This window comes from Sinohyriopsis cumingii, chromosome 17, assembly GCF_028554795.1.
Source record: "Sinohyriopsis cumingii isolate HCF-2022 chromosome 17, ASM2855479v2, whole genome shotgun sequence".
Classification (NCBI taxonomy): domain Eukaryota; kingdom Metazoa; phylum Mollusca; class Bivalvia; order Unionida; family Unionidae; genus Sinohyriopsis; species Sinohyriopsis cumingii.
Genome location: NC_142977.1, coordinates 54551890 through 54577556, shown reverse-complemented (window position 1 = coordinate 54577556; position 25667 = coordinate 54551890). Strand labels below are relative to the sequence as shown.

General features: G+C 36.0%; 2 protein-coding genes across 2 annotated transcripts in view; one reads left to right on the top strand and one right to left on the bottom strand.

Moving 5' to 3' along the window:
* Nucleotides 1-1900: 1900 nt before the first annotated feature.
* LOC149778779 (uncharacterized) lies at nucleotides 1901-15437 on the top strand. The gene is made up of 5 exons (XM_089939542.1): nucleotides 1901-2058; nucleotides 3194-3376; nucleotides 5556-5672; nucleotides 10013-10150; nucleotides 11518-15437. The coding sequence occupies exons 2-5, from the start codon at nucleotides 3220-3222 to the stop codon at nucleotides 12165-12167; spliced, it is 1062 nt and encodes a 353-aa protein (XP_089795668.1). The 5' UTR covers nucleotides 1901-2058; nucleotides 3194-3219; the 3' UTR covers nucleotides 12168-15437.
* Nucleotides 15438-17127: 1690 nt separating this feature from the next.
* The window catches only part of LOC149778778 (26S proteasome non-ATPase regulatory subunit 5-like), a 33387-nt gene continuing 24847 nt past the window's right edge, over nucleotides 17128-25667 (bottom strand). The window contains exons 7-8 of the mRNA XM_089939541.1: nucleotides 22491-22600; nucleotides 17128-18146 (exon numbers count right to left, since the gene is read on the bottom strand). Coding sequence (XP_089795667.1) covers nucleotides 17748-18146; nucleotides 22491-22600 — 509 coding nt within the window. The 3' untranslated portion in view covers nucleotides 17128-17747. The remainder of the gene's footprint in view (nucleotides 18147-22490; nucleotides 22601-25667) is intronic.

Genomic DNA, 25667 nt, shown 5'->3' with positions numbered 1-25667 from the left:
CGTCAGACGGGCACGCAATCTTAGACAATAAATGATTGTCATAACTCACTGTCGACAAAATAAAAGCCCTTTTCAGAGCTACCCCAATACTCTAGAAAAGAGATAAGAATCCAGTTGCCAATGGTATGTTAGTAAGTTTTTAAAAAAATAGAAGTGTGTTTATAAGCACTTCGTTTCTTTAACTTTGTTAGAAGTGTATCTATAAGCACATCGTTTCCGTAGCTTGTCAAATAGTCAGTGAGTTTGTGTTTGTAATTATTGTTTGTAAGTTTTAAAACAAAGTGAATTAGTTTTTAAGTCCGCGCCAACCATATTTATTTTGATAATGATATAGGCAATGTAAGTTTTTGGTGACAGGGGATGTTTTCCTTAACGTTCGTGCTTGATATAAAGGGAAACGTTCGTCAGTCTGGTTACATATTGTTGCCGCGTCAACATTGAAGCAAATAAGCAGCAAAGTTACTGGAGCTCCAAATTCACCTGGAGTAAGCCAGACGTTTATTGGATGAGCTGGCATCGGAGGCGATACAGGAGGAAGAGAAGATAAAAGAGGAGCAAAAGGAAAAGAAGAAGAAAGAAGAAGAGGAAAGTTAAAGAGCAATTTTGCTTCACATTATAATGAGACAGACCTGTGAGGTCAAACCTACAGTGACGACACTGCCACTATCATGTCAGGCACAGACAGTGCCACAACAACGTCAGCCACAACCAATACCACCACAGAGAGTTACTGTCGCCCAGACTGATAATTAGGAGGAGCTGGAGAGACAGCGACAAGAATGGGAACATAAGCGCCAGCGCAACATCCGCAGGCACACCACAGAGTCGTGAGGGAACGAGTCATCAGGGTCGCTCAAACACAAGACTGGAATGATGATGCCAGTCAAGCACCATTCGCACTCCAAAGATCAACTGTAAATTGGGACAATGACTGGAGTAGGCGATGTGTGTGAGGGGCCCGACCTGGGAGATGTAATCACTAACAGGTGCATTTGACGTTTAAAAAACAGCCCTTTTCAGGGCTAACCAGATCTCTAGAAAAGAGAGACTGATCAATTGACAATTTTTATGAATGACGAGTAGCGTGAATATAAACACTCATTTACTGATGTGATTGTGTGTGTGTGTGTGTGTGTGTGTGTGTGTTTTGGAATGAGCTACCGTTAGTTTGTGTGGATAGTAGATTTTGGGGTCTGTAAGCGTTCGCATACGTTTGTGTGTATAGTAGAGTCTGTGGTTTCTTTCCCTTCCCCTTCCCTTCTGTGTGGATGGTATATTTGGTTTTTTTTTTTTTTTCTCCTTCCAGTGTGTGGATAATACATTTTGGTTTTGTGGATGGTATAGTAAAGGTTTGTTTTTTCTCCTTCCCGTGTGTGGATAATATGTTTTGGTTTTGTGGATAGTATAGTAAGGATTTGTTTTTTCACCTGCCCGTGTGTGGATAGTATATTTTGGTTTTGGTCAAAGGATAGATCAAAGCATTATATACTTGTTTAGAAAATATTAATCTGGAAAATAATATTTAACATTCAGTTAATAAATATTGAAAGTAAGACCTGTACAATTATCATCTCGGTTTGCATTGTAATTTGTCGTCCACTGTCTGGTACTTTCCATTTTTCCATCAGAAGCCCACATTGTTTGATACAAGTTTTTGAATATTTTTGGGTTGTGCACAAAAATGGAAATAGTTAATAAATTTGACTGACTACTCGGTTATTTGATTGTCAAATATTTAGCATTTGTCCCATATTATGCATGTGTAATCAGTCATTCTCCTGTACGAACTTTTGTCTTTTTTCTTCCCTGCAAATTGGCTTACTCAGGAAATGCCGAGACTGCGTCTTTGCTGGTATGATTAATAACAAATTTGTCGCGAGTAGACTCCCTTATGCGGGGTAATCCATTTCCGGTTTTGTTGAGTATAACACGTGTTGCAAGTTTTCAATTTCTTTGCACGTTTTTATCTTTCCAAATATAATCTGAAATCAGAACAGTAATTTGGGATGAAGATCTAAACATCTAGGAAAAACTTGAACCCGACAGTCAGTGCATTTAGTAAGAGGCAAATGTTGATTTAGGTTCTTACATAGCCGAAACTTCAGTTATCGCAGCATGCTGCACAGACCAGCACGTTGTTCTCCATCACTTTTTAATAATATTATTTTAGTACATGATTGGTTGTAGACATGTCAGAAAATAACAAAAGTGGTGGAGAACAATATGTTGGATTTTAGGCTTGATTGCATATGATTAAGATTTTCTGATCCTACAATGTAAGACGGCACGTTTAACGTTATTTTTGTTTAGTGCTATGCCTTACTACCCAAATAACGGATATGTATAGCGTGTTCCGATCTCGGTTGACATCGGAGCGAGTAATACAAGTTTCCGGAATACCTCACACTTGGAAGCCCATGTCAACACTCTTCCCCAAATTGATATGTAATTTATATACTTTCTGTGCTGATTTTATCCTGGTGAAATCAAACTCTGACACTAGCAAATGGACGTATTTTCACGTTCCGTTGACATACATTTGAATTTGTTGAAATGCGACTGTAGTCAAGGTATGACGAAGTAGGTTCATATGGGAATATGTTTCTTGAATGAAACAATGTTGCTTACAGTTACATTATGCATAATATATTTTTATTTGTTTCATTAACGAATAATACTTAAACTGAACCCGATTTTGGCATTCTCGGCTATCATTGCTTTCCAGCACACTTAACTATAGGTCAACAAAACTTGCAAACTGGTCCATTTTTTTGGTGAGAACTTGAATTTATTAGGGAAAAGACATCAGAGTAAGTAAAGTGTGACTAAAACATTGTGACTTTGTAGAAAAGCATCTTTAATTTAGTTGCCAGTTGTATGAGATGTCCCTGAAAATTTGACATGTGTTATGATGTTAGGCAACATCAAAACACGATACATAGTGCAGTTAGTTTGGCCCTAACACCCGTATGCCCAAAAGATAAATATCAGTGTCAAGGTCTTACATGTAGGACTAAAGATTTTCTAGTATCATAGCAATATGACTGGAAAATTTTTAAAGCTATTTTAAAATCCAACACACACATGCACAAGATTTTTCAAAGCAACATACCAATTTTTCCAGAATCAGTGGTGTAATTTATTGTATTTAAGAAACGTAGAATATATTCTTTTAAATATATAAATATTTCAGGTTGGAGAGCTGTTGTGGCACTGAAGATGTCAATTGCTTCAGCTTTAGCTGCCAGTATTAAGGAGGATAATGCATTCTTCAAACACATGTTGGACTTGATCCCACCTGATCTATACTTTGACAGTGATACGAAGAAGAAAATCCGTGGGGTCAAGGCCGAATCTGACTCAGATGAATCCGAAGGTAACATGATACTCAACATTATCACATATCAACCCAACAGTAAAGTTTTAGCCTAGCTTTCTTGCATTATTGAATGTGCGAGTTGCATTTTTCCCGTATCTTTAAGATTCTTCATCCTACAAAATCGTGGTACTTGTTGCTTTGACATAGCTGCCAATCCTCATGAATTTGGTGTGAATTTCACTACTTTTTCAGCGATTCACGGATTCACGCCACAAGCCAAATATTCACGAATTCTCCAATCCTTAATTATTTTGAATCTTTAATAAAATAACTGATTTCCCGTTAAGCGCTAGTCGTGATATTCGCAGTTGCCGAAATGGTTCGGTACTGCTGGTCGCGATATTAGTAGATCCACAGCCGATTAGTACAGTTGGCCCGGTAGCAAGCATTTTAGCCTATTTTAATCTGTATGTATAAGTGTAGTTTTACAAATGCTTTCGCGAGAAACTGGGGCCTAACCGGAATTTTGCTCCGCGCATGCATCACCAACACTGATTTGAGTTACGGTTCAGCATCGCATGTATGATTTTGAAAACGTCTTCACCACTAAGAGAAAAGAACTCTATTACTCAAGAAGTGAAGTTTAAGTTGGAATATATAAAAAATTGGCCGTGCATTCTGACATTAAACATTGATATTCATCATGCTTTTTGCACTCAGTGCGCCATCGCAGAGACGATGTGAGGAAGCACGTCGGTTGCAAAAAAACACGTAGAACTAGAAGCTGGGAAAACTAAGCATTCGCAGATTTCAGCTCCGGAATATTTTAAACAATTGGCGGAAGAAATGCAGGCTGCCAACGCTGAAGCATTATTTGTGAGTTTTCTTGTCGAACACAATCTACCTTTATCAGCTGGAGACCATGCTAAACATTTGTTCTGACAAATGTTGCCGGAGTCGAAAATCGATTCCAAATTTTTCTTTGGAAGGACCGAAAGTGCTGCAGCTCCTGTGCATTCCTCACAGCAACAGTGCAAGCAAAAGTGTATTTTCTCTTGTGAGGAAGAATAAGACTTTAGGGCCTCTTCAGCTGCAGAAAATTTGTCAATTATTTTAGTCACCAAGATCAACCAGCCGGCAAGAAGTCTGAACTGTTTAGAAAACAAATTTACGATCAAGCAGTTGAGGAAGTTCAAGTCTGCCACAGTATCATGTCTTGATAAATAAATATTTCTGCATATATGTAGTGTTTTAGTTTTATATTGCGAACTTGATATAGTGTAGTATTGACGGTCAGAGTGGATGGAGTTATTGTCATAGTGTTTTTCATGAATTCTTGTCCAAATTCACGACTTTTTATCCCTATTTTCACTAATTGTGAGCCTGGAAGGTTGGCAGCTATGCTTTGATGCCGTACACAGACATGATTTTTGCCATTTTAAAGCAGAATTCTGCTTATCTCCTGACTTGAATCCAGTTTTTCTTGATATAGTCATTATTTATCATCTCCGATCTGGTTTTTAAAAAACGGTCTGATTTGTCCCATTCTGCAAAAGACCCTTGTAACATATTCATTCCATATATTAATTAGCACACGACTATCGTAAATGGGGCCCCGAGTGGCCGAGTGGTCTAAAGCGCTATTCATTACGGATCACTGCCATCTCATCTCTTTCTGTGGTGGTTCGAGTCTAAGATTCAGCCAATGTGGGTATGTGAGAAAGCTTGCCAATAGCTTCTCGTGGGTCGGTGGTTCTTCCTGGGGTTTTCTCTGGTTCTTCCTCCACCATTAATACTGGCCGCCATGTATAGCCTATCATGTGCTGCAAAATGGCGTTAAATCCCACAACAACAACAACAACTCTCGTAAATAGTATTCTGATTGGTCAAAAGTTTAAATTCATCTTCATGTAATGTAAATTGATGGCAGTAGAAAGAAGCGTGCTTGCAAAAAAATGTTTCTACCTATGTGCTAAACTCATTGATGTCATGAAGGCATTATTTGAAAATTTGACCACTTCACTGATAAGATATGTGAGTCGATAACATTATAGTTTTTGGGCTTGGCTTAACATAGAATCCATTTTGTCAAATGTCAGTGTAACAGTATGATTGCTTTTATGTTCTTGAATAAATAACTGTTGGTTTATAAAACTTTTGCTCTCACTGTCATGATTACATTATATTTGGTTGTTTTCTCCATTTATAACACTTCTTATGCTTCTTTATTTTTCAGATGGCAAGGAGGTTGAAAATAAAACAAAATTTCATTCTAAGAAGGTGTCAGATCCTTTAAAGTCTAAGACAGTTTCACAGATTCAGGAAGAGCTCAATGATGAAGAATCACCAATGTGTAAGTATGCAGCCATTATACATTTGATGGTTTGGTTGTGATCTTATCAAATTTCAAGAAACTTTATGAAATCACTTTCTGATGGGCCATACAGTGATAACATGCATTCCAGTCTACTCACATTTTTTGGCATCCATTTATCGTACAGTTGATGTAATTTAACAATGAATATAATAATTTATTACTGATTTTTTCATTTTAAATATATTTATCTGATGGGTTTAAGTTTAAATGTGTTTAACTTATAGTTGGTTTTATCGTAAATTTCACAAGAACAGTTGTGAAGCCATGGTTTCGGTGGTTAGAATTCTGGACATGTGATAGAAAGTGTACAAGTTAGAATCTGATGTTTGGCTCACTTGCAGTCATTATATTCAGCATAATGGATAAGACTTGGCCTTTTTGTGTGTGTGCTGTATATTGTAAACAAAGTACCAGGTGGAAATGTAAAAAAAAAAAAAAACCAATTCTAAACAGGAGCTTAATATCCAATTTCTTAACATCAAATCTTAAGCTGTGGAAAGTTTAAATTGGTATCTAACATACTTTTATTTATGGAATTACAAATATAAATGGCCTTACACTGAAAAATGTAAGAGTGCACTTACATGGATTACTAAGTAAAAGTAACCATCTTATCCATGACATGGTTCATGCAGTGCTTGAAAATTCTTTGAATTTAAATTTGGTACCGATTTTTTTTGTTTTAAAAGGCTTCTTGAAGCAGATGTAGTGATATCGAAAGGAGTGTTTTGATTGAAAACAAATATTGAATAAGATGAAATATTAAGAGTTCACTAAATTTTATGATGATATACTGGTACATCAATTTAGCAAGGGTACAAGAAAATGGTACACCTGTGTACCGGTGGAAGTAAGCCAATCAGGCATGTATGGCATCTGCTAAACAGGCTTATAAAAAATCTAATAAACCACAAACAAAATACAGTGAGTGTACAGTTCAGTATGGGGCATGAACAAAGCATACAAGTGATGGATTAAAGCTTTAGAGGGAGATAAGTGGATGGCCTTTTGCACTGTCTGTGATAGTGTACTAGACATTTCATGCATGGGGAGTCTGCCTTAAATTCGCACATGAAAGTCCAGAAGCATACAATATATTTTCCTAACATGAAACCCATGGTAATTATTATCTCTTTTTTTTTCAAAAAAAATTGTGCTAATATACGGGAGAAGGAACTTGTTGCCTCAAAAGGAGGTTTGACTGTATCTAGCCACAGAACTTACAATGGCCACTTGTTTCATAGGATGATGTGTTTAAAGTCGAGATATTATGGACATTAAAACACATAGCAGGTCACCAATCATCCAAATCTTCAGAGGAAACTATAAACTGTTTAAATTGATTTATCCAGATATTGCTAAATAGTTTTCATCTGTTGAGAGTAAGATGGCATATACATAGCTGCCAACCCTCACGAATTTGGTGTGAATTTCACGACTTTTTCAGCGATTCACAGATTCACGCCGTAAGCCAAAAATTCACGAAATGTCCAATCCTCAATTATTTTAAATCATTAATAAAAAAAACGATTTCTTGGTAAGTGCTAGTCGTGATATTTGCAGTTGCCGAAATGGTCCAGTACTGCTGGTCACGATATTAGTAGATTTACAGCCGATTAGTACATTTGGCCCGGTAGCAAGCGTGTTAGCCTATTTTAATCTATATGTATAAGTGTAGTTTTACAAATGCTTTTGAGAGAAACTGGGGCCTAACCGGAAATTTGCTCCACGCATGCATCAAAACACTGATTTGCGTTACCGTTCAGCATCGCATGTAAGATCTTGAAAATGTCTTCACCGGCAAGGAAAAAGAAATGTATTACTCAAAAAGTGAAGTTTAATTTGGAATATATCAAAAATTGGCCGTGCATTCTGCCATTAAACATTGATATTCATTCATGCTTTTTGCACTCGGTGTGCCATCGCAGAGACGATGTGAGGAAGAATGTCGGTTGCAAAAAACACGTAGAAGTTGGGAAAATTATGAATTTGCAGATTTCAGCTCTGGAATATTTTAAACCATTGGCGGAAGACCTGCAGGCTACCAGTGCTGAAGCATTATTTGTGAGTTTTCTTGTCGAACACAATCTACTTTTATCAGCTGGAGACCATGCTAAACATTTGTTCTGACAAACATTCCCGGACTCGAAAATCGCTTCCAAATTTTCCTGTGGAAGAACCAAAAATGCTGCAGCTCCTATGCATTCCTCACAGCAACAGTGACAGCGAAAGAGTATTTTCTTTAGTGAGGAAAAATAAGACAGACTTTAGGGCCTCCTTATATGCAGAAAATTTGTCAGCAATTTTAGTCCCCAAGATCAACTAGCAGGCAAAATGTCGGAACTGTTTAGAATACAAATTTACGATCAAGCAGTTGAGGAAGTTCAAGTCTGCCACAGTGTCATGTCTTGATAAATAAATATTTCTGCATATATGTAGTGTTTTATTTTTATTTTGCGAACTTGACATATTATAGTATTGACGGTTGGAGTGGATGGAGTTATTGTCATGGTATTTTTCACGAATTCATGTCCAAATTCACGACTTTATATCCCTATTTTCACTAATTGTGAGCCTAGAAGGTTGGCAGCTATGCATATATGAGAGTGTGGTATTGTGTGTTGAGAGTAAGATGGCATATATATGAGTGTGTGGTATTGTGTGATGAGAGTATATGGTATTGTGTGTTGAGAGTAAGATGGCATATATGAGAGTATGTCATATTGTGTGATTGTGTGTTGAGAGTAAGATGGCATACATGAGAGTTTGTGGTATTATGTGTTGAGAGTAAGATGGCATATACGAGAGTATATATTATGTGTTGAGAGTAAGATGGCATTTATGAGAGTGTGTGGCATTGCAGAACATTTCATAAAGTTGCTTTAAACGAGAATCACAGGACCCACTATAACTCCTTTTGACAAACACTACTACAGATCAGTAATAAGAAAAGGCTGAGCAACAGGGAAAATAAGTTTTGTGTCAAGCAAACTCTTGGAGAAGACCTGCTATTGAAAAGGTAATGAAAAGAATAGAGGAAGGTGGCATACATGAGTTTGTGTGGTATTGCAGAACATTTCATAAAGTTGCTTAAGACAAGAATCACATTACCCATGGCAAAATTCAAGTGAAAAGAAAAGTTAGAGGTGTTTTTCAATAATAGCCTGGATAACATAGGAAAGCTTAAACATTGCCCCCCCCCATTTCTAAGTTATTATAGAGACAAATTTGTGTAAATTATTTAAAATGGAAAACATGACAAGAGACTGATGTTGATGTGAAATGTTATTTTTCTAGCTTTTAAATCTGGATCATCCATATTCTTATGAAAACACTTTTGCTTCAGTTGTTGAAATTTTAAATAATTATTTTATGTGTTTGAAGCTGTGTAAAGGTCCAGACAAAACAAGGAAGATATGTACTAAAAATTAGCAGAAAGTATATGTCAGAAAGCGAATAAACTTCTTGAAAATTAGAAAAGGTCCTTTAAAAATCCTTAAAGTTTTGTACCCAAGATTGGCGGGGCCCTGAATGGCCGAGTGGTCTAAAGCGCTCTCCGTTATGGATCGCTGCCATCTCACCTCTGTCTGTGTGGGTTTGAGTCTAGGATTCAGCCAATGTGAGCATGTGAGAAAGCTTACCAGTAGCTTCTCGTGGGTCGGTGGTTCTTCCCTGAGGTTTTCCCGGGTTCTTCCTCCACCATTAATATTGGCCGCCATGCATAGCCTATCATGTGCTAAAAAATGGCGTTAACCCCCACAACAGCAACCCAAGGTCTGTATGAACCATGCATATCTTCCAGCTGATATTGTGATATTGAAAAAATTAATAAAAGCAAATTGCACCTAAAAGACTTTGCAGCTTTTTCGTCCAAGTTATTGCAAATTGTCGAGTCTATAATTCAAACAAGGTTTACAGTTATCAGAATGTTTGTGTTGGTTTTAATGGTATTTAAAACAAATTATTGCCTATATTATGCAGAGGAAATGGGAGCCAAGTGCCTTTTCCAAGGACTCACTGAGGCAGCTGACAGGTTAGCTCAGGTGAGTATAGAATCCATGATAGTTGGATTATGAGTCATTACGCTCTTCCAAATCCCACTCTTAAGAAAAAAAATATTCTTTGAAAATATTCTTCTCCTGCATTAAAAAAAACCAAGTAAACTGTAGGGGAAAAGGATGAAAATACAGCCATGGGATTAGTTGAAATCTGAGCCACAATATTTCTGTTGTATGGAGTGTTTATTGCAGAGAGGTATATTTAGTAATTAATATATTGGCAAGCTTTTCTATATCATATTCTTTTTTGTGTGTCAGTGACCAAAATAAAGGAGAAAAAGAAACACAAGAAGAACAAGAAGAAGAACAAAAAAGACCGTAAAGAAATCAAGAGTGCTCAGGACAATCTTGAGATACTGCAGGAAAAATTGAGAGCTCGGATACAGGAACTTCAATGTTGGTATTGTATGAACATTTGCAATGTTCTTTAGTTTACAGTGTTATTTTTTCTGGTGGTATGTACCATGATATTTTTTTGTTGTTGTACATGTGCTTCAGTATGCCCTCTATTTCACAGTATGCATAGTTGCATTTAACATTGGTTTTAAGCAATAATTTATTTTCTGGTAGAAAGTTTTCTTTGTTCATATTATATTATAAACACATTTGGTGCATGTTTAAAAGTAAGCATATTTATATGTAGTGTATTTTGGCAATATGACTTAGAAAGAGAATAGAATCTATACATTGTAATGAATTTTAACTGAGTAACTAGCTTAGAGTATTATAATTGCAAGTTAGTACAAATGCTTAATCAACTAATCAAGAATTTTTCATTTTATTTTTTAAAAGTTCACTATAAATGGCAGTTGTAAAGATTTCTAATTTGTTTGAAACAACCCCTGTACCATGTACATGAGAGCAAATGCACTCGTCTTTCAGATCATACTGTTCAGCCTAATTTTTATGTTGCCGATAAGACTTTACCATAACTGTTCAATGATAACACACTGAAGAATTAAGTCAGTATATGAATGAACAAAGTCCTTTTTTTCAACATAATTGGTACAGCCTACATGAAAGTGCATCTATTTTTAGAAAGAGGGGTTTTCTTAATGTAACCACCCACTTTATAGCTTTATTATAACAGTACAGTGATATGATTGCAAATATAAAGTTTTATTATTTGACTACGTACATTATGTAATGTTAGGAATTGGTTAAATAATATTTGCTTTGCTAGGTTTTTATTGCTTTGTATTTTCACAAAAATGAGTGAACTCGGAATACAACCTTCACCTTACATCTCTCGAATTCCACAACATAGCGTTGCCCTGTGGGTTTCTGACCTGCATAATAGCATTGTGTAGGTAAATCTTCAACAACGTAATATCTAGACTCTGCTTTCAATTAGTTGTATATTTTCCTGAATACATTTGCCAAATGGTTTATGAAAAGAGAAAATAAAGTGGTACTTCCCAGACTTTGCGATGTCTACCATTCCATATGACAGGTTCACTTTCACTACCCTGGCCAAGGCAAGGGAGAATCTCAAAAGGATGGTCACTCTATGTTCCTCTATAAAATCTGACATAAGGCAGGGTCATTTTTGCTTTCCTAACAGAAGGCAAAGTTTACATTTTTTATGCGACATAGTCACCCACTTTGCCTGGCAGCATGACCCCTGACCTTGTTGATAATGATTATTAAAAAAAAATATTTTTGACGATGGTTGATTGACCTTGCCAATAACTTGACCACTTTTGTGTTATGCCTAGAGTTTCTGAGAACTATTATAAATTCTAATTTTATTTCTGTTTTAGCGAAAAGGAATTTAAATGCAGATGAGAAACAGGAAAAGAAGAGACTGAGGAGGAAACAGAGTAAATTGAAATTGAAAATGAGGCTGAAGGCAGAAAAACAGAAGAAAAACCAAAATGTCAAGGGAGGTAACAATGAGGAAGGCACTCGTAAGGACTTGGTTGATTCCAATAATATCTCTCCAGGAAAAAGACCAATTTATAACAAGGACGGAAAATTAGTGTTCAGCAAATTTGATTTTTCAGATTCAAAAGTCAAGGAAAAGTCTCAGTCTGGTTTGACTGGAAAAGATTACAAAAGACTACTTGAAAAAATTGAAAAGAGGAACCAAAGAATTAACAAATTAAAAGAAAAAGACACATCAGCAGCAAAAAATATGGAAGAAAAGCTTCAGTGGCAGGCAGCTATTCATAGGGCAGAAGGGGAGAAAGTGAAAGACAATCCTGAACTTTTAAAGAAGGCTTTGAAAAGAAAGGAAAAAATTAAAGAAAAAAGGAAAAAGAAATGGGATGAGAGGGTGCAGCAAACTGAGCAAAGAATGGACGCAAAGCAGCAAAAGAGACAACAGAATATTAAATCTAGAAAACAAGCTAAAATAGAGAAAAAGATTAAGAAAGCCAAAAAAAAGGGTAGAATCATTCCCGGTTTTTAAGTTCATTTGCAGTTTTTGCTAGCAAGCAAAATTCATAATTTTCCATTTTTTATAGACCTCCCATAAGGTGGAATATATCATGTGATGTTTTCTGTTCTTCCATAAATTAGGGGTCCATTGGTTTCAAGTTTCATTTATGCATAAAATCCTCTGAGTTCACCATCATCTAACATTACCAAATTTTGTAAGTAGCTCGCATTTTGGGAACAAAAGAAACCTATTGATTTTAGGCTCAAAAGGTCAAGGACATAGAGACTGAAAGACGTAAAACAGTTTCAACACATTAACTTCACTTGTATACCAGATACTGAAATTAAACTTTTTAAATGGCTGTCATTTCAGAGAACAGTATCAGCTGCTTATTGTGGGTTCCAAAGGTCAAAGTTACAGTGATGCACAAAAAAATTGTTTTCCAAATAACTTCTTAAATTTCTTTATCACCTACTTTGACCAGACTTTGTTGAAAGCTTGCATTGGAGACAAGAAAGATACCTATTTATTTTTGCAATCAAACACAAGGCATGGTCATTGGAATGGAAGGAAAAATGATTTCAGCTACTTTAGTTCTGTGTCATATGCTGACTAAACTTTGAATGATGGCATGCATTTGAGAAAAGGAAGACACTTGTTCATTTGGGGGTTTAAAGGTCAGGTCAGTGGGACTCCGGACTTTAGGAAGGGAAATGGTTTCCACAAAAATAATCTTGTCATGCCACAAACCATGGCCAGATATTTTTGGATGGTTGAATTTTAGACAAGGTGACAATTAATTTTGGAGTCAATGGTTCACAGGTCAGGTTCATTGAGACTAAAGAAAGGAATAGAATTGACACAAAATGAGATCTTTGTCCTTTACATTGAGAAGTATTTGTGGAGGATGGCTTGCATTTTTGACAAGGAAGACACCTGTATTTATTTTGATTTCAGAGAGTTAAAGGATATTGCACTTGGTGACAGTGTCGTGGTAGTTGGAACGTCCCAAGTCTATTCTGTTAAAAATGTGGGTGTGTTGCAGAGATGGCCATTTAAAATTTTAATCACAGGAAGAAACTTCTCCCATAATGGGATGACATGGTGAAATACTATATCACTGTGTATAAAAAGATGTATTTCTTACCTTGAATATGTTTAATTGTCCTGTTTTTTAGCCTGTGTTCAGAAATAGATCACGGACTGCAAAAGAATGTGTGCAGTTTGTTTTTTTTCCCCGTTGGTTGGGAAATTTGTGTGCCTTTTACATCTGAGGTAGAGGCGGTTCTAAATTAGAGGCATAGTTAAGTGGGTACTATGACTCTTAGTTCCTGAATGTCTGAAAACTGAGTTTTAAACAATAAAGTTTAACAAAATTATTTAAGACATGTTGGGTGTATTATGTACCATTGATGGTACTGTTTTTAAAGATAATGGTTTATCCTTTTTTAACAGGGTCATTAACGCCGTGACAAATATTATGGGGCATTTGACACTTAAAAAAGTTGTTCCATATTGAAAAGATGTAAACAATTCAAGTTTTAAGGTAGAGAGTTCCACTTTAGTTGTTATTGAGCAGTACAGGTACTAAACATTCTGCACCATTTGGTAGTGATTTCAGAATGCTAAACACACTGCATTGGAACTGTTATTTACTTCCTGTAGTTATCAAATTCTTGTTGATGTCTAATACAAAATGTAAGTTATGTGACCTTTCCTTCATTTATATAGATTTCATACAGCTACAATAATGCGGGTTTCACTGCTCTGTGGGTGTATCAACAGGGGTTTCAGGAAAACTGTCATTTCTTTGTTGTGAATTTTACCTTGTGAACAGAAATATGGTTCAGCTTAAATCATGCACCATTCAGATGCTTATGATGGCACTGTTTCAGATGAATTAGAAATATATATTGTTTTTCGTTAGCCAGCATGACTACCTGCTTTCCCTCATAGTAAATGAAATGTTCTGATTTGTATAGACAATAAAAATGACAGTCCAGTATAACAAACTGCTTTCCCTCATGTCAAATGGAAAGCACCAATATGCCTCTGATACGGATACTAAATGTGACAGTCCAGCATAGATTGTTCTGATATGTACAGTAATACCTCGAACATTCGCGAGGTTAGGTTCCAGAACCAGTCGCGGATCAGGAGGAATCGCGAATGTTTGGTACGAGTCACTAAAAATGCTAATAAATGCATATTTCTAGGGTTTAAACCCTAAATATGATCCAAATCATGCTCCCAAAGCACTTTAATTTCATGTAAAAGTTAGCTAAATACATTACCCTTAAAAAGAGAAATAAATGGTTGACGTAAAAATAGAGTACAGTATCGCCTAATGGGTTTTTGCCACACTAGTGCATTTACAGTACAGTACATGTATACATGTACTAATATTACCCCTATACTAATTCATTGGCTGCCGTTTTCTTTTGTACTCACAGTGAGGTAAAACCAAGTAACAAGTGGGACTGTAAACTTAATGACTGACGTTTTCTTTGTCATTGTCAGGAAGGTAAACTAGGTAAACTTCATATGTCACAGAAGTCATATAACGAAGGTACAATTCAATAAAATAAAGAAAACATGTACGTAGAGGGTACCAGTGAAAATTTCGCGAATCCAGAAACGCGCATGCACAAGATATTACTGTACTGTTAAACACCCATGATGTTAAATGAGACAGCCCATGTTAGCAACCAGATTTCCCTCATGGTAAATGGAATGTTCTGATATGTAGTCAAACTTCTCTCATGTTAAACGAGTCCAACATAATCCTTGTGGTACATGAGGCGTTACTAAATACGACATTCCTGATCTGCCTCATGGTACAGTTGAAAGAAAACCTAAAATCTTATGAGTGGAGATTTTTGTATAATGAAAACTGTACACGTAGAACAAATATTTGAATACTTAATGAAACCTCACATGTCCATTCATCCTTTTTTGTTCTATCTTCATCATTAAATTGTCCTTATGGGTATTTACAGAATTATTTCTATATAATTCCACAGCAGAGTGATGGGTGACATATCAATAAGATACCACAGTAATTCAGTTTGTATTATTAGCCCCTTGATAATATAACCATATACACTTCTCCCTCGATAACTCTTGCACATCGGGGTTGAAAAACACAGACCGCACTATAAGCAAGGGCAAGAGTTACTGAGGGACCTCCCAAAAAAAATATCTGCTAGACATCTAGAGAATGGGGGGGGGGGGGGGCAGGCTGTTTAATGATTGAATCCTTATTTTATAATTGCAGACAGAATAAAGTACCTTTTCTGATTCAGTTGTTTGTTTTTCTGTATAAATTACATTTATTTTTTAAATATACATCTGAAAGACCGATAACATGATTCCAACTGGTTTCAACAACCAACATGGTGCATGAAAACTTGTGTGTATTATGTCACAGCTCTTGTTTTGTTGATTAGTCGGGTTCCTGAGTGATGTGTAATAGTATTTGGTGAAACAAGGAGTCCATGAAGCAGGGAACCAGACTAACTACCAAACAAAATTCCTTTTCATCAAAACTGTGCTACATTTATTTCGTGAGACAATCGTTTACACCAAAAAAAATTTTTTATTGATACCATGATTTTAATTACAAGTACTAATGAAACTTCTTATCATACTTGAATTCAGGAATTCTCTGAAACTCATTTACCCAACAATGGTCCGTATCTGTGAAACAAAGCTCTTTATTTTACAAAGTACTCATTTTGCTTGGTTGCCTTGCTATCTTTAATAACCGTTATTATTGAGTAGGTTAATTTAAGGTAGTTTAATTTGATTACATTCACAATAACATTTATAACAGTGTTCGATTGATAGTTACCCGACATACAACTGGGGCTATTGGATCTTAAGCATGTAGGATTTGTATGCCTTTTAACTTTTGGCTTTTAATTTTTTTTTAAATTCCACCTCCTTTATTTGATTTGAAGACATAAACTAGTGATATATCAAAAGTTGCTGAATGTGATTTTCTTCAAGTTAGGGATACATTTTTGGGTATTTTCTGGTTTAAAAAATGGGATCCAAGCCTGACCCTGTGTTATAAGCAGGTTTATGGGTTATCAGGGAACGAGTTCTCAAGGGAGTGGTGTACTTAAAAAAGTTTACTCACAATCAGAAATATGGAACTGCATAGTAATAGTCTAAGCAGTCAGATGCATACTAAAGACCTGCCAACCCTGATGAGGCAGAAGGCAGTTGATTTTTTCCTGTAAGATTGACCAGTTTTCAGTAAGGTGTAACAAAATAACAATAACTGTTCTTGTAAAGCTGGAAAACGTAATAAAAAGGTTGACATCTTGATGATAAACATTATGTTCAACTGAAAAGTTTGTAAAGTACAAGTAATTTATTTATCACTAGTACAGTTGCACAAACTCAAGTTCCAAGCCCTGTGCATCTCAATGGCTTGTTGCTATCTCTCAACTTTACATAATTCTTGGAAATTCTTTTCCGTTTCATATGACGACAGCAATCATATTTCCCGGTACGAGACATACTCAAATTGGCACGTGATGTCCAATAAGCGTAATTGTGTTCTTTCCAGCTTTTATTCACAAGAATCTAAATAGTCCTTTTTATTCTTCTGTATTGATTATTAACACTTTTCTAGAAGCTGATTTTCCCTTTTGTCTTAAGGCATCGCTTTCTGTATGCCATTTAAAAAATTATATCGTCAATAGTTTGATCATGCAGATGCTTCGCATGAACAAATAGGCACAGTTCTAAGCGTCTGGGGTGCTGCTGTAAAGTTAGTCTGGTTCCCTAATTTCACTAAATCTAAGATGAAACCCGGATTGAAATAGAACACAGATGAACCAATTATCCAGATTTTTTGGCAATGAACATTATTCTGTAGTTTTTTCTAATATGCCTTAGGTTTGCATTTTACGGATAATTTTCGTAAGACTTAAGGGAAAATCATAAGGGTTGGCAGGTCTAATACATAAACTGTATATATTGATCATGCATTCCAAGCTTAATCAAAATCAAAACAGGGTGGTAGTACACGAATGTTGAAGGAAGGATGACAGCCACAAAGCTATACGCAGAGCTCACTAGGTGATGTAAACAGTCATGTTAAAAGTTACATTTCTGCTCAACATAGACAAAGTAAGCAATTTCAAAATTTGTAAGATTTCATTCAAATATGGTGCATCAATCCACTCGTATACTGTGTAAACAGATATTACAGCGCACAAAAATGTTCAGGTTTAAAATGATTTAAGAATTTGGCACCTACCTCCTCCCTAGACTAAACATTCTTAATGCGAAATGTTTAATCAAACACCAGCATTTTGGACATGTCAGCTTTAACACACTGGGATAAATGACGGACTGTATATCAATTCTGATAAATATTAAATTTGTATATTTCAGCAAAAGTCCAGCAATTATCCCTATACATGCTTTTATAATAATTACAGACATCAGCAAAAGCACATTTAGTTTACACATTGATATGCCAACACGTTAACAGTCATTGTACAATGTATAATGTAGGGGAGAGAAAGATGGATTTAAGTAATTCTGAAATGTTAAACAAATGTTAATTCTGAACTGCTCAAAAATGGTACTCTAATTATTTCCATCAATAGCAACTTCTGCCTGAACTCTCTTGTAGAATGGCCCCTGTAGGACATACGCTTTTAACTTCACTTGATAGGGCTGTCCAAATATGTCTCCACTTGTTGGTGACTCTGCCAAAATGCTCACTATCTCATATTTGGCTTCTTTCCCCTCCTTTATTTGTTCCGTTGATCTGTCCAGTAAATACTCATTAAATCCAGGATGATCATTCATTAACCTTTGACCCCAAGGTTGATAGGCCAAACTACGAATCAGACTAAAAGCTGAGCACCTTATTTCTGTGAATGGAATTTGTGTTAAAGACATTAGGTAATCAAAGGTTTTGGATCCCAGAAGCGTATACCATTTTTCCAGCAGCTTTAACATATCCATAGACTGGTCAGCCACCTGAAACATAGATAAAATTCAAATTATCAAGATATAATAATAATGAGGACTTTGTATAGCGCCTAATCTTTAGAAGCTCTAAGCGCTTTACAACATTAGACAACACCTATAAGATAAGAAACATAATAATATTATTACAAAAACAAACAACATGAAATTAGAAAAATATTAAAAAATAATTAAAAAAACATGCTGAGAATATTTCAGGTAGGAAACATCAGGTCTTTAAGTTTGTTCTTGCAGTCGAAATAAGTCAGTTTTGAGAGCCCTCTTGAATGTAATCACTGTTTTTGTGTCTAAGTTCAGTGGGCAATTCATAATAGGATGGTGCTTTTACAGGTAAAAATGTTTATTAATACTTAAATTAACTGATGCTTTTTTCGTGTTAAATTATCTGATGAGTGGTCATTCATTTAAAAGAAATTTTTAAAACAATTTGGCTGTTATTTTTAAAAAAAAAACTATGTACTGGAAATGTTTAAATATCAAGGGATGGAAAATTTGTCGGTAAATCAAGCTTCTTCTAAAATACTTACCAGATCATATTAATGTTACAAAAATAAGCCCTACTGCTTCAGAATCCAAAGGTGAAACTTTGTCTTTCTGTTTATATTATATACACAAAGGGACTCTTGCCTATTACCTCCCACTGCCACTGATGGGTGACACAAGTTTTAAACCAAACAGAACATTGTGTAATAGGATGCTTGCATTTTGAAGAGGATGGGAGACAAAAAGTAATGTGATTGGGTAAGTATTTTAGGAGAAACATAATTTATTGAAAAATTGTGCTTTCTCTTTTGAATACTTTCCCAATCACATTAATGTTAGGAGAATAGGTAGAGGGAACGTTGAACAATATACGTTGGTCAACCTCTGAGGGAAGAAGATTGGATTCTCCACATGTTCAATCCACTCTCCAAACACATAATGAACATGATTAATTCGGGAAAGAAGATATAATTGGATCTTTTGCCTTATACATCTTTTGGGTGAATCAAGAGAAAGCTGTGCAGGGTGCCCATCCATAGGTTTTTCTGATGTCAATTGGGTCTGGTAGCCAATTGTGTGACTGAACTAAGCCTACCAGATCCAGACTCAATAAGGTTGACTGCATGCCAGCCGAAGGCCTTGACAGTATCTCTGATAGAGATTGATCAAAGGCAAGGCTCTTACAGATTGCTCTTATCTCATTAGCAGAAATCTTCATGAGACAACTCGGTTCTAGTTATATGTCAGAGTATGCTGTGTGTATTACCCACTTCAAGCTCAATGAAGAGGGATTGAGGGGTTATATCCTTTTTCCCCAAGTTTAACTGTAGATAGTATGCTTTAGATAAAGTCTGAGTACTGGTTTTTGTTTGAAAGCCTCTTGGGTTGTGCCATTACTGGTGAGATGATTATGATTTGTTTTTGAATGCCCCGTGATGGCAAACAATTCCTGGCAATGTAACCGGGATTTGCTGAGCCGTCTGAATGAAAATGAAGGCAGGCTGGGTCAGGTGAGAGGTCATGTAATTCAGTGACTGCCAAAGCAAAGGAAACGGGTTTTGTATGAAAGATGTTTCAGAGAGGTCCTGGTTGAGGGCTCAAATTTGTTTAAATCAGCCAAGTCACAACCCAGGAATAATAAAAACAATGTGAGTAATTTATGCTTATGCCAGTCAAAGTAGGAGAGGTCTTTGTTATGACCAAGATCCTCCCTGCCATGATGATGGAACATGTTTGATGTCACAGAATGGTAACCCTGAATAGTGTGTGTGATTTGGATTTTTAATGTAGCTTTTTAACAAAAATCAATCATATTACTATGATGTCTTTAATGGCAGTTTATCGTGTCTAGCAATGGGGCATCATGCTGTCACATTATTCTGACACCAGGCCAACCGGTCTTAACATTAACCTCTTAAAGCCAAGCGCCTAGCAAGGCAGCTGTAAGTACCATTTTTATAAATCTCTGGTATGACTTGACCAGGGTTTGAACCTGCAACCTCCCACATCCAAAGCAGACAGTCTAACCACTAGACCACCAGAGCAGTCCCCTTAATAGTAATTGAAGTCATCTTTTTGTGCTTAAACAGTACCCCCAAAAAGTGAACTACTTGTGGGAATGAGGCACTCAAACGGACAATGTTTCTGACTTTGCACCAGTCCCTGAAAAATGCACCATTTTCCTTCAGAGAGGAGGGCCTTTTATAGCTTGGGCAATACTTTCTAAGAATAAAGGGTTGAACTGTTTCTGCTGCAAGGCTCTCTGGACAAGAGCTATGAGGAAGGAAAAAACGGTCCTGGCAAGGATGGAAAACGCATTTATGAGGTTGTATGAGAAGGTTCGTCATGGTCGGGATCTTCCTAGGTAGATCTATCGAGGGGTGTGTGTGTAGTGGTGGACATTCTGAGTTTGGTAAAACCCCATAAATTGTTCTATTGCGGCCTTAAAGCTATACTCAGTCTGCTGTATGGTGGGATCTGAGCATGAACCATCATCAGGTTTATTCCCCCACTCAGTGCAAGGGTTGACCTAGTGAGGATCAAGATCAATATCTGTATAATACATTCCCAGAGGCATAGATGAGGTGTGGCCATTGTCTCTAAGAATTACTTTGTACTATCCAAGAGAGTAAGCTATGAGTAAATGACTATCCATATCAGCAGGATGAAGGCGAGCCTGTAAGAAAAGCCTGAGAATGGGTGTTGGGCATCCCAGAAGGCATTGTATATGTCTGTCTGCTGGAGTAATAGTAATGTTGGGTAGAAGGCTGGATCTATCAATAAGATCCGTGGTCATGTTAATGTTCTAATCCTCAACATGACAAGGCATATGGCACTACATAACAGCAGCCATACGTTTAAATGAACTGGATCAAAAGCCGGACAGTATGGCCAGCAGCTGAGATTTTATCAAAACTGGGGTGTGGCTAGATAGTATGGATTGAGAAGCCATACAGCTGGATAGTATGGTCAGCAGTTGATACAGCTTCAAACCTATGATGCAGCTAGACTGCATGGCTCATTCATGTCATTTATAAACCCCATGTGCCTGGACTTACAGGTCCGAAGGACATGCATGTTTGGGCATGTGGGGGACTTGTGCCACCAGGGCTGCCTAGACTTGGGTGAAAACTCCCAAGTGTCAAATTCTCATCTAAATCAGAGGAAGGCAGACAGATGGGGAGAAATTGGCCAGAACTAAAGGAACAGGAGATACTGGTCAGAATTAATTATTTCTGTAGTTGCTTGTTTTACCAAACAACACACCTCTACCTCCATGGACAGTGTAGATAGTTGAGAAGTCACTGCTTCCTCTGCCCCGCTCCTCCTCATGTAATGGCATCCCTAACCAGGCTGGCCAAAGACTCGGTACATGTTGACTATTAAAAACATTAGTACTCTCGATCCTTTGATTTTCATTCTCACTCCATTCCTTGTAGTTTTCATTAGAACTGTCAACCACATATTCTCCAGCTGGCACACAAGCTGCACATAGCTGACAATGTATACTTTCTACATGTGAGATTTGATTCATGAGATATCTCACTTGTTTTGAATACTTGCATTAAGCATACTTAATTAATTCTTAAAAGACATTGAACAAAAAGAAAAACGAAAAACCCAAAAGGAATTCATATTGAACTGTGTTAAGAATGCCAGACACCCACTATACCAGGGATGATAAATAAATAGTGTGTGTGAACATGAATTTCAACATATTCTATTACAATGTAGCAGTGTAGAGACAAGGGGAAGTAATGGAAAAAGCTGTTACCCTTTATATAACATAGACAGAAAAGACGAGTTTTGATCTTTGGCAGGGCTGGATTTAAGAGGTAGTAGAACTTATATAATTTTATCAGGAAATGTATCTGAAGGAAATGAAAGAACTGCAAATAAAACCGTAAAGCAAATTTTCTAAGACTGAATTGTCCTAGTTGTATTTATGATTCATCTCAAGTAAGAATCTAACATGAGTTCAAGAATTATATCACATGAAAAGCTATATCCAAACCTTAAACCACTGGCATCTCTGCCATGGTCAAAAAAGTTACTGCTATATCTTGCTTCCCACTGATGTGGACTTGAAAAAACGTGTCATAATTGTAACTGAATTTTTTTGTACATCTGACCTTTGACCCATGTCAAGGATGAGACCTCTCCTGCATATGGTATAAGTGTTGGGATATAAAACTGAAAGAATTCTGTATATCAATAGTTTGTAAGTATCATCAAACAAAGGGCTATGAAATGAAATATGAGGTAAGCAATTTGGAAGAATAATTTACATGTCGGAGAGCTTTCAGCCCAAAAAGCTTTACAAATTTCAAGACATGTCTACTGAATTTTTACCTTGAGTTCAAGTAAACTGGACAGACACTGTAGAACTTTTATCTTCAGGTCAGGTTGTAAGTCTCTCAGCAGTTTGCCCAAACACATAACTCCAACATCCATGATGGGACCTAGGATTTACATAAAAAAGATTATTTTATGGACCTTTCTTTTCACTAAGTTTATTTTACTGTCTCTTTTTGGAACTCTTTTCTTCTTGCTAAGAGAAAATATAAACATTTCCTGGAGATAATTTTATGCTATTTATTGACTGTCAAAATATTGCAGCACACACAATTGGTTAAAATCTAGTAGTAATTAAGATGGTTACTGCATGAAATAAAGTGGGTAGGTCCTACAGTTAGGGACTATAACTTGTCAATGCATTAAGGAAAGTGGCAAAGTCCTACAGTCAGGAGTTATAACTCTGCTAATAATTAAGTATAATGCTTACAAGACAGGCAAGGTCTTGTCAATTTCAAGCTGCGTACAATATTGGTTTGAAATCCAACAATGACGAATAGAGATTTAACATGGTGAAATCAAAGTGGGGCAGATAGAAATGATACAAAAAAGGACAGACATACAAGTCCAATTTATTGTGCCCATTTTTCTATGAAATGCTAGGAACAGTAACGGGTTTTGAGCCTTTGAACCACACTATCATAGGTATGGTACTGAATCTGAATTTCTTTGAAACAAAACCTGAACACAGTACATCTACAGAAAATCTAAAAAAGCTGACAATACATTGTTGTAATAATCATTCTGAAATTTGCAACATCTCATTACCTATTATAAGTAGGGTAAAAAAAATTGGCTGGATAAGGGAGACAAAAATGTATAAGGGAGATACAATTGTATAAACATTTCACATTAGAGACAATCAAACATGGAATTGTTAAGTAAAGCTTGTTATGATAAGCTGGACTCTAAAGGCTATTCTAGAATGAAGTGTTCTGATGTGTATGTGTTTGACAGACAAATGTCTAAAGACTCAACTGCATATCAATTTTGAATTCAACATAAATCACTTAGATCTGTCTCAGTTATTTGCACCAACCAGATTTAGCTAAAATAAGTGCCTTTCAACACCTTGAACCTTCAATTCTGAGCAGCCCTTGGTCATAAAAGGCCTAACTGCCCCAACCTATTAAGTATGAGATTGCAAAATTGCTTTATTTTGCTGCAACTGCAATAGGACAAATAATTATCCTCCTTGCAAATAAGGTTCCAGTGAAATGTAGGCCTATCTGTTAATGGCATTATGATAAGTTTCTCGAATATGACTATACTAACTTCAGGCATGTAAGATAAAGTTTTGTCCCGAGTTTATCTATCTGTAAACTTATTTGCCAAATCGCACAGTAAATAAAACTTAAAGGCCAATACAACATTACACCCTTAAGAATATTCTCCCCTTTTTATATTACAGTGGAACCCCGCTCACTTGCACCAGTCCCTGAAAATGCGATAACTGGGGTCCAACAAATTGGATCGCGTTATTTTCGGGGTAGCATTAATGCGAGGTTTTACAGTATTTTACTTTTTTCAGAAAACAACTCATTGGCACATATATGTGCATTAATGTCTAATGTACAGGGTATCAACACCATTTACTATCATGCCGTCGTGGCATTCATTTCATCTATAATGCATGTAATTCCATTGAAAAATTGCACACAGATTTACAAAATTCAATAAATTTTTCCCAGATCATTGTGTCTGAATTCAATGTTTAACATACAAAATGAAGAGAGTGTCATCACAGTTTACTTGCCATCTGATATCGTACTGTTGGGGCTTGAAATTAATCCTTAATATATTTAATTCCATTGCAAACATTGCATACATATTTAAACAATTCAATAATTTTGTCACACATCATTATGTGTCTGAATTCAATGGGAAAAATTAACAGCAAAATTAGTTTAAGAAATACTAAGCATGTGTACGGTTCATTATGTTCCAGGGTCTATGAATGGTGTCTGTACAAATTTCATATTGTAAACATTTTCTCATATGCGTTTCCGTGTACTGCCATTGCAAATTTCCAATAATTAATGCCTGTATGACTATTCATTTGAATGACTACAGCAAGAATAATTACCAATCAACACATGCTTTCAACGTACATATAACTTTTACATCAGATTTTGTGAATATTGAAAGAAACATGTGAAAACTACTATACTAATCATTGCGCAAAGTGCAGACAATGACTTGCTTTTCCATAATGGTAAAATATTTTTGTAAAAAAATAGGAAATTAATAACGAGTTCATAAACAAACACCATACCCATGTAAAACCCGAGAACTAAGTGTGCAGTAGCCCTGCAATTGTCACGAGTCACTTTTATAAATTTTTCTAAGCTAAACGCATGTAAAATTTCATACCCTTTCAATTTCCAGCTAATAAAGCAGAAATTATTTACTGTCAACTGATTGCGTTTAATAACAAACATGTTGGCGGCTTTTGTTTTTTGATGTTATAAAACTGTGAGAATCTTTTATCAACTACCGCATAGTTTGGGGCTTGGTTGTGTATGCAGTTGAAGAACAAACACACGTCGGCTATTATTTGAGCAACAATTGTATACAGAATTAATTGAAGACAATCACAAAAATGACTTAATGGCATTACTCATGGATCAGTAACAAGTAACATTTACGATAATGTTTATTTTGGAATAAGACTTAAAGAACCTGGTGAAATTGTTAAATTTCAGAAGCCAAGCCACGATCATATTATATTCGAATTCATACACGATCTCTTCAACAAATGATAATTTTTTTGTGTGCAAAGTGCAGAGAATGAATTGCATTTGTAAATATGCTTTTCCATAACAGAAAATAATTTTATTAAAAATATAGGAAATTAGTAACGAGTTCATAAGTAAACCCCATACACATGTAAAACCCGCGAACTAAGTGCAGTAGGCCTGCAATGGTCACGAGAATTTAAAGAAGAATGCATGTAAAATTTCATACCCTTTCAATTTCCAGCTTACTGGCTTTGCTCGTGGATCAGTAATAAGTAACATTTCCGATAATGTTTATTTTGTCATAACACTTCAAGAACCTGGTGATATTGTTAAATTTCAGAAGCTACGCCCCGATTGTATTATATTAAAATTGATACGCGAACTCTTCCCCAAAATGATAATAAATATTTTACACACTATTTAACATACTTTA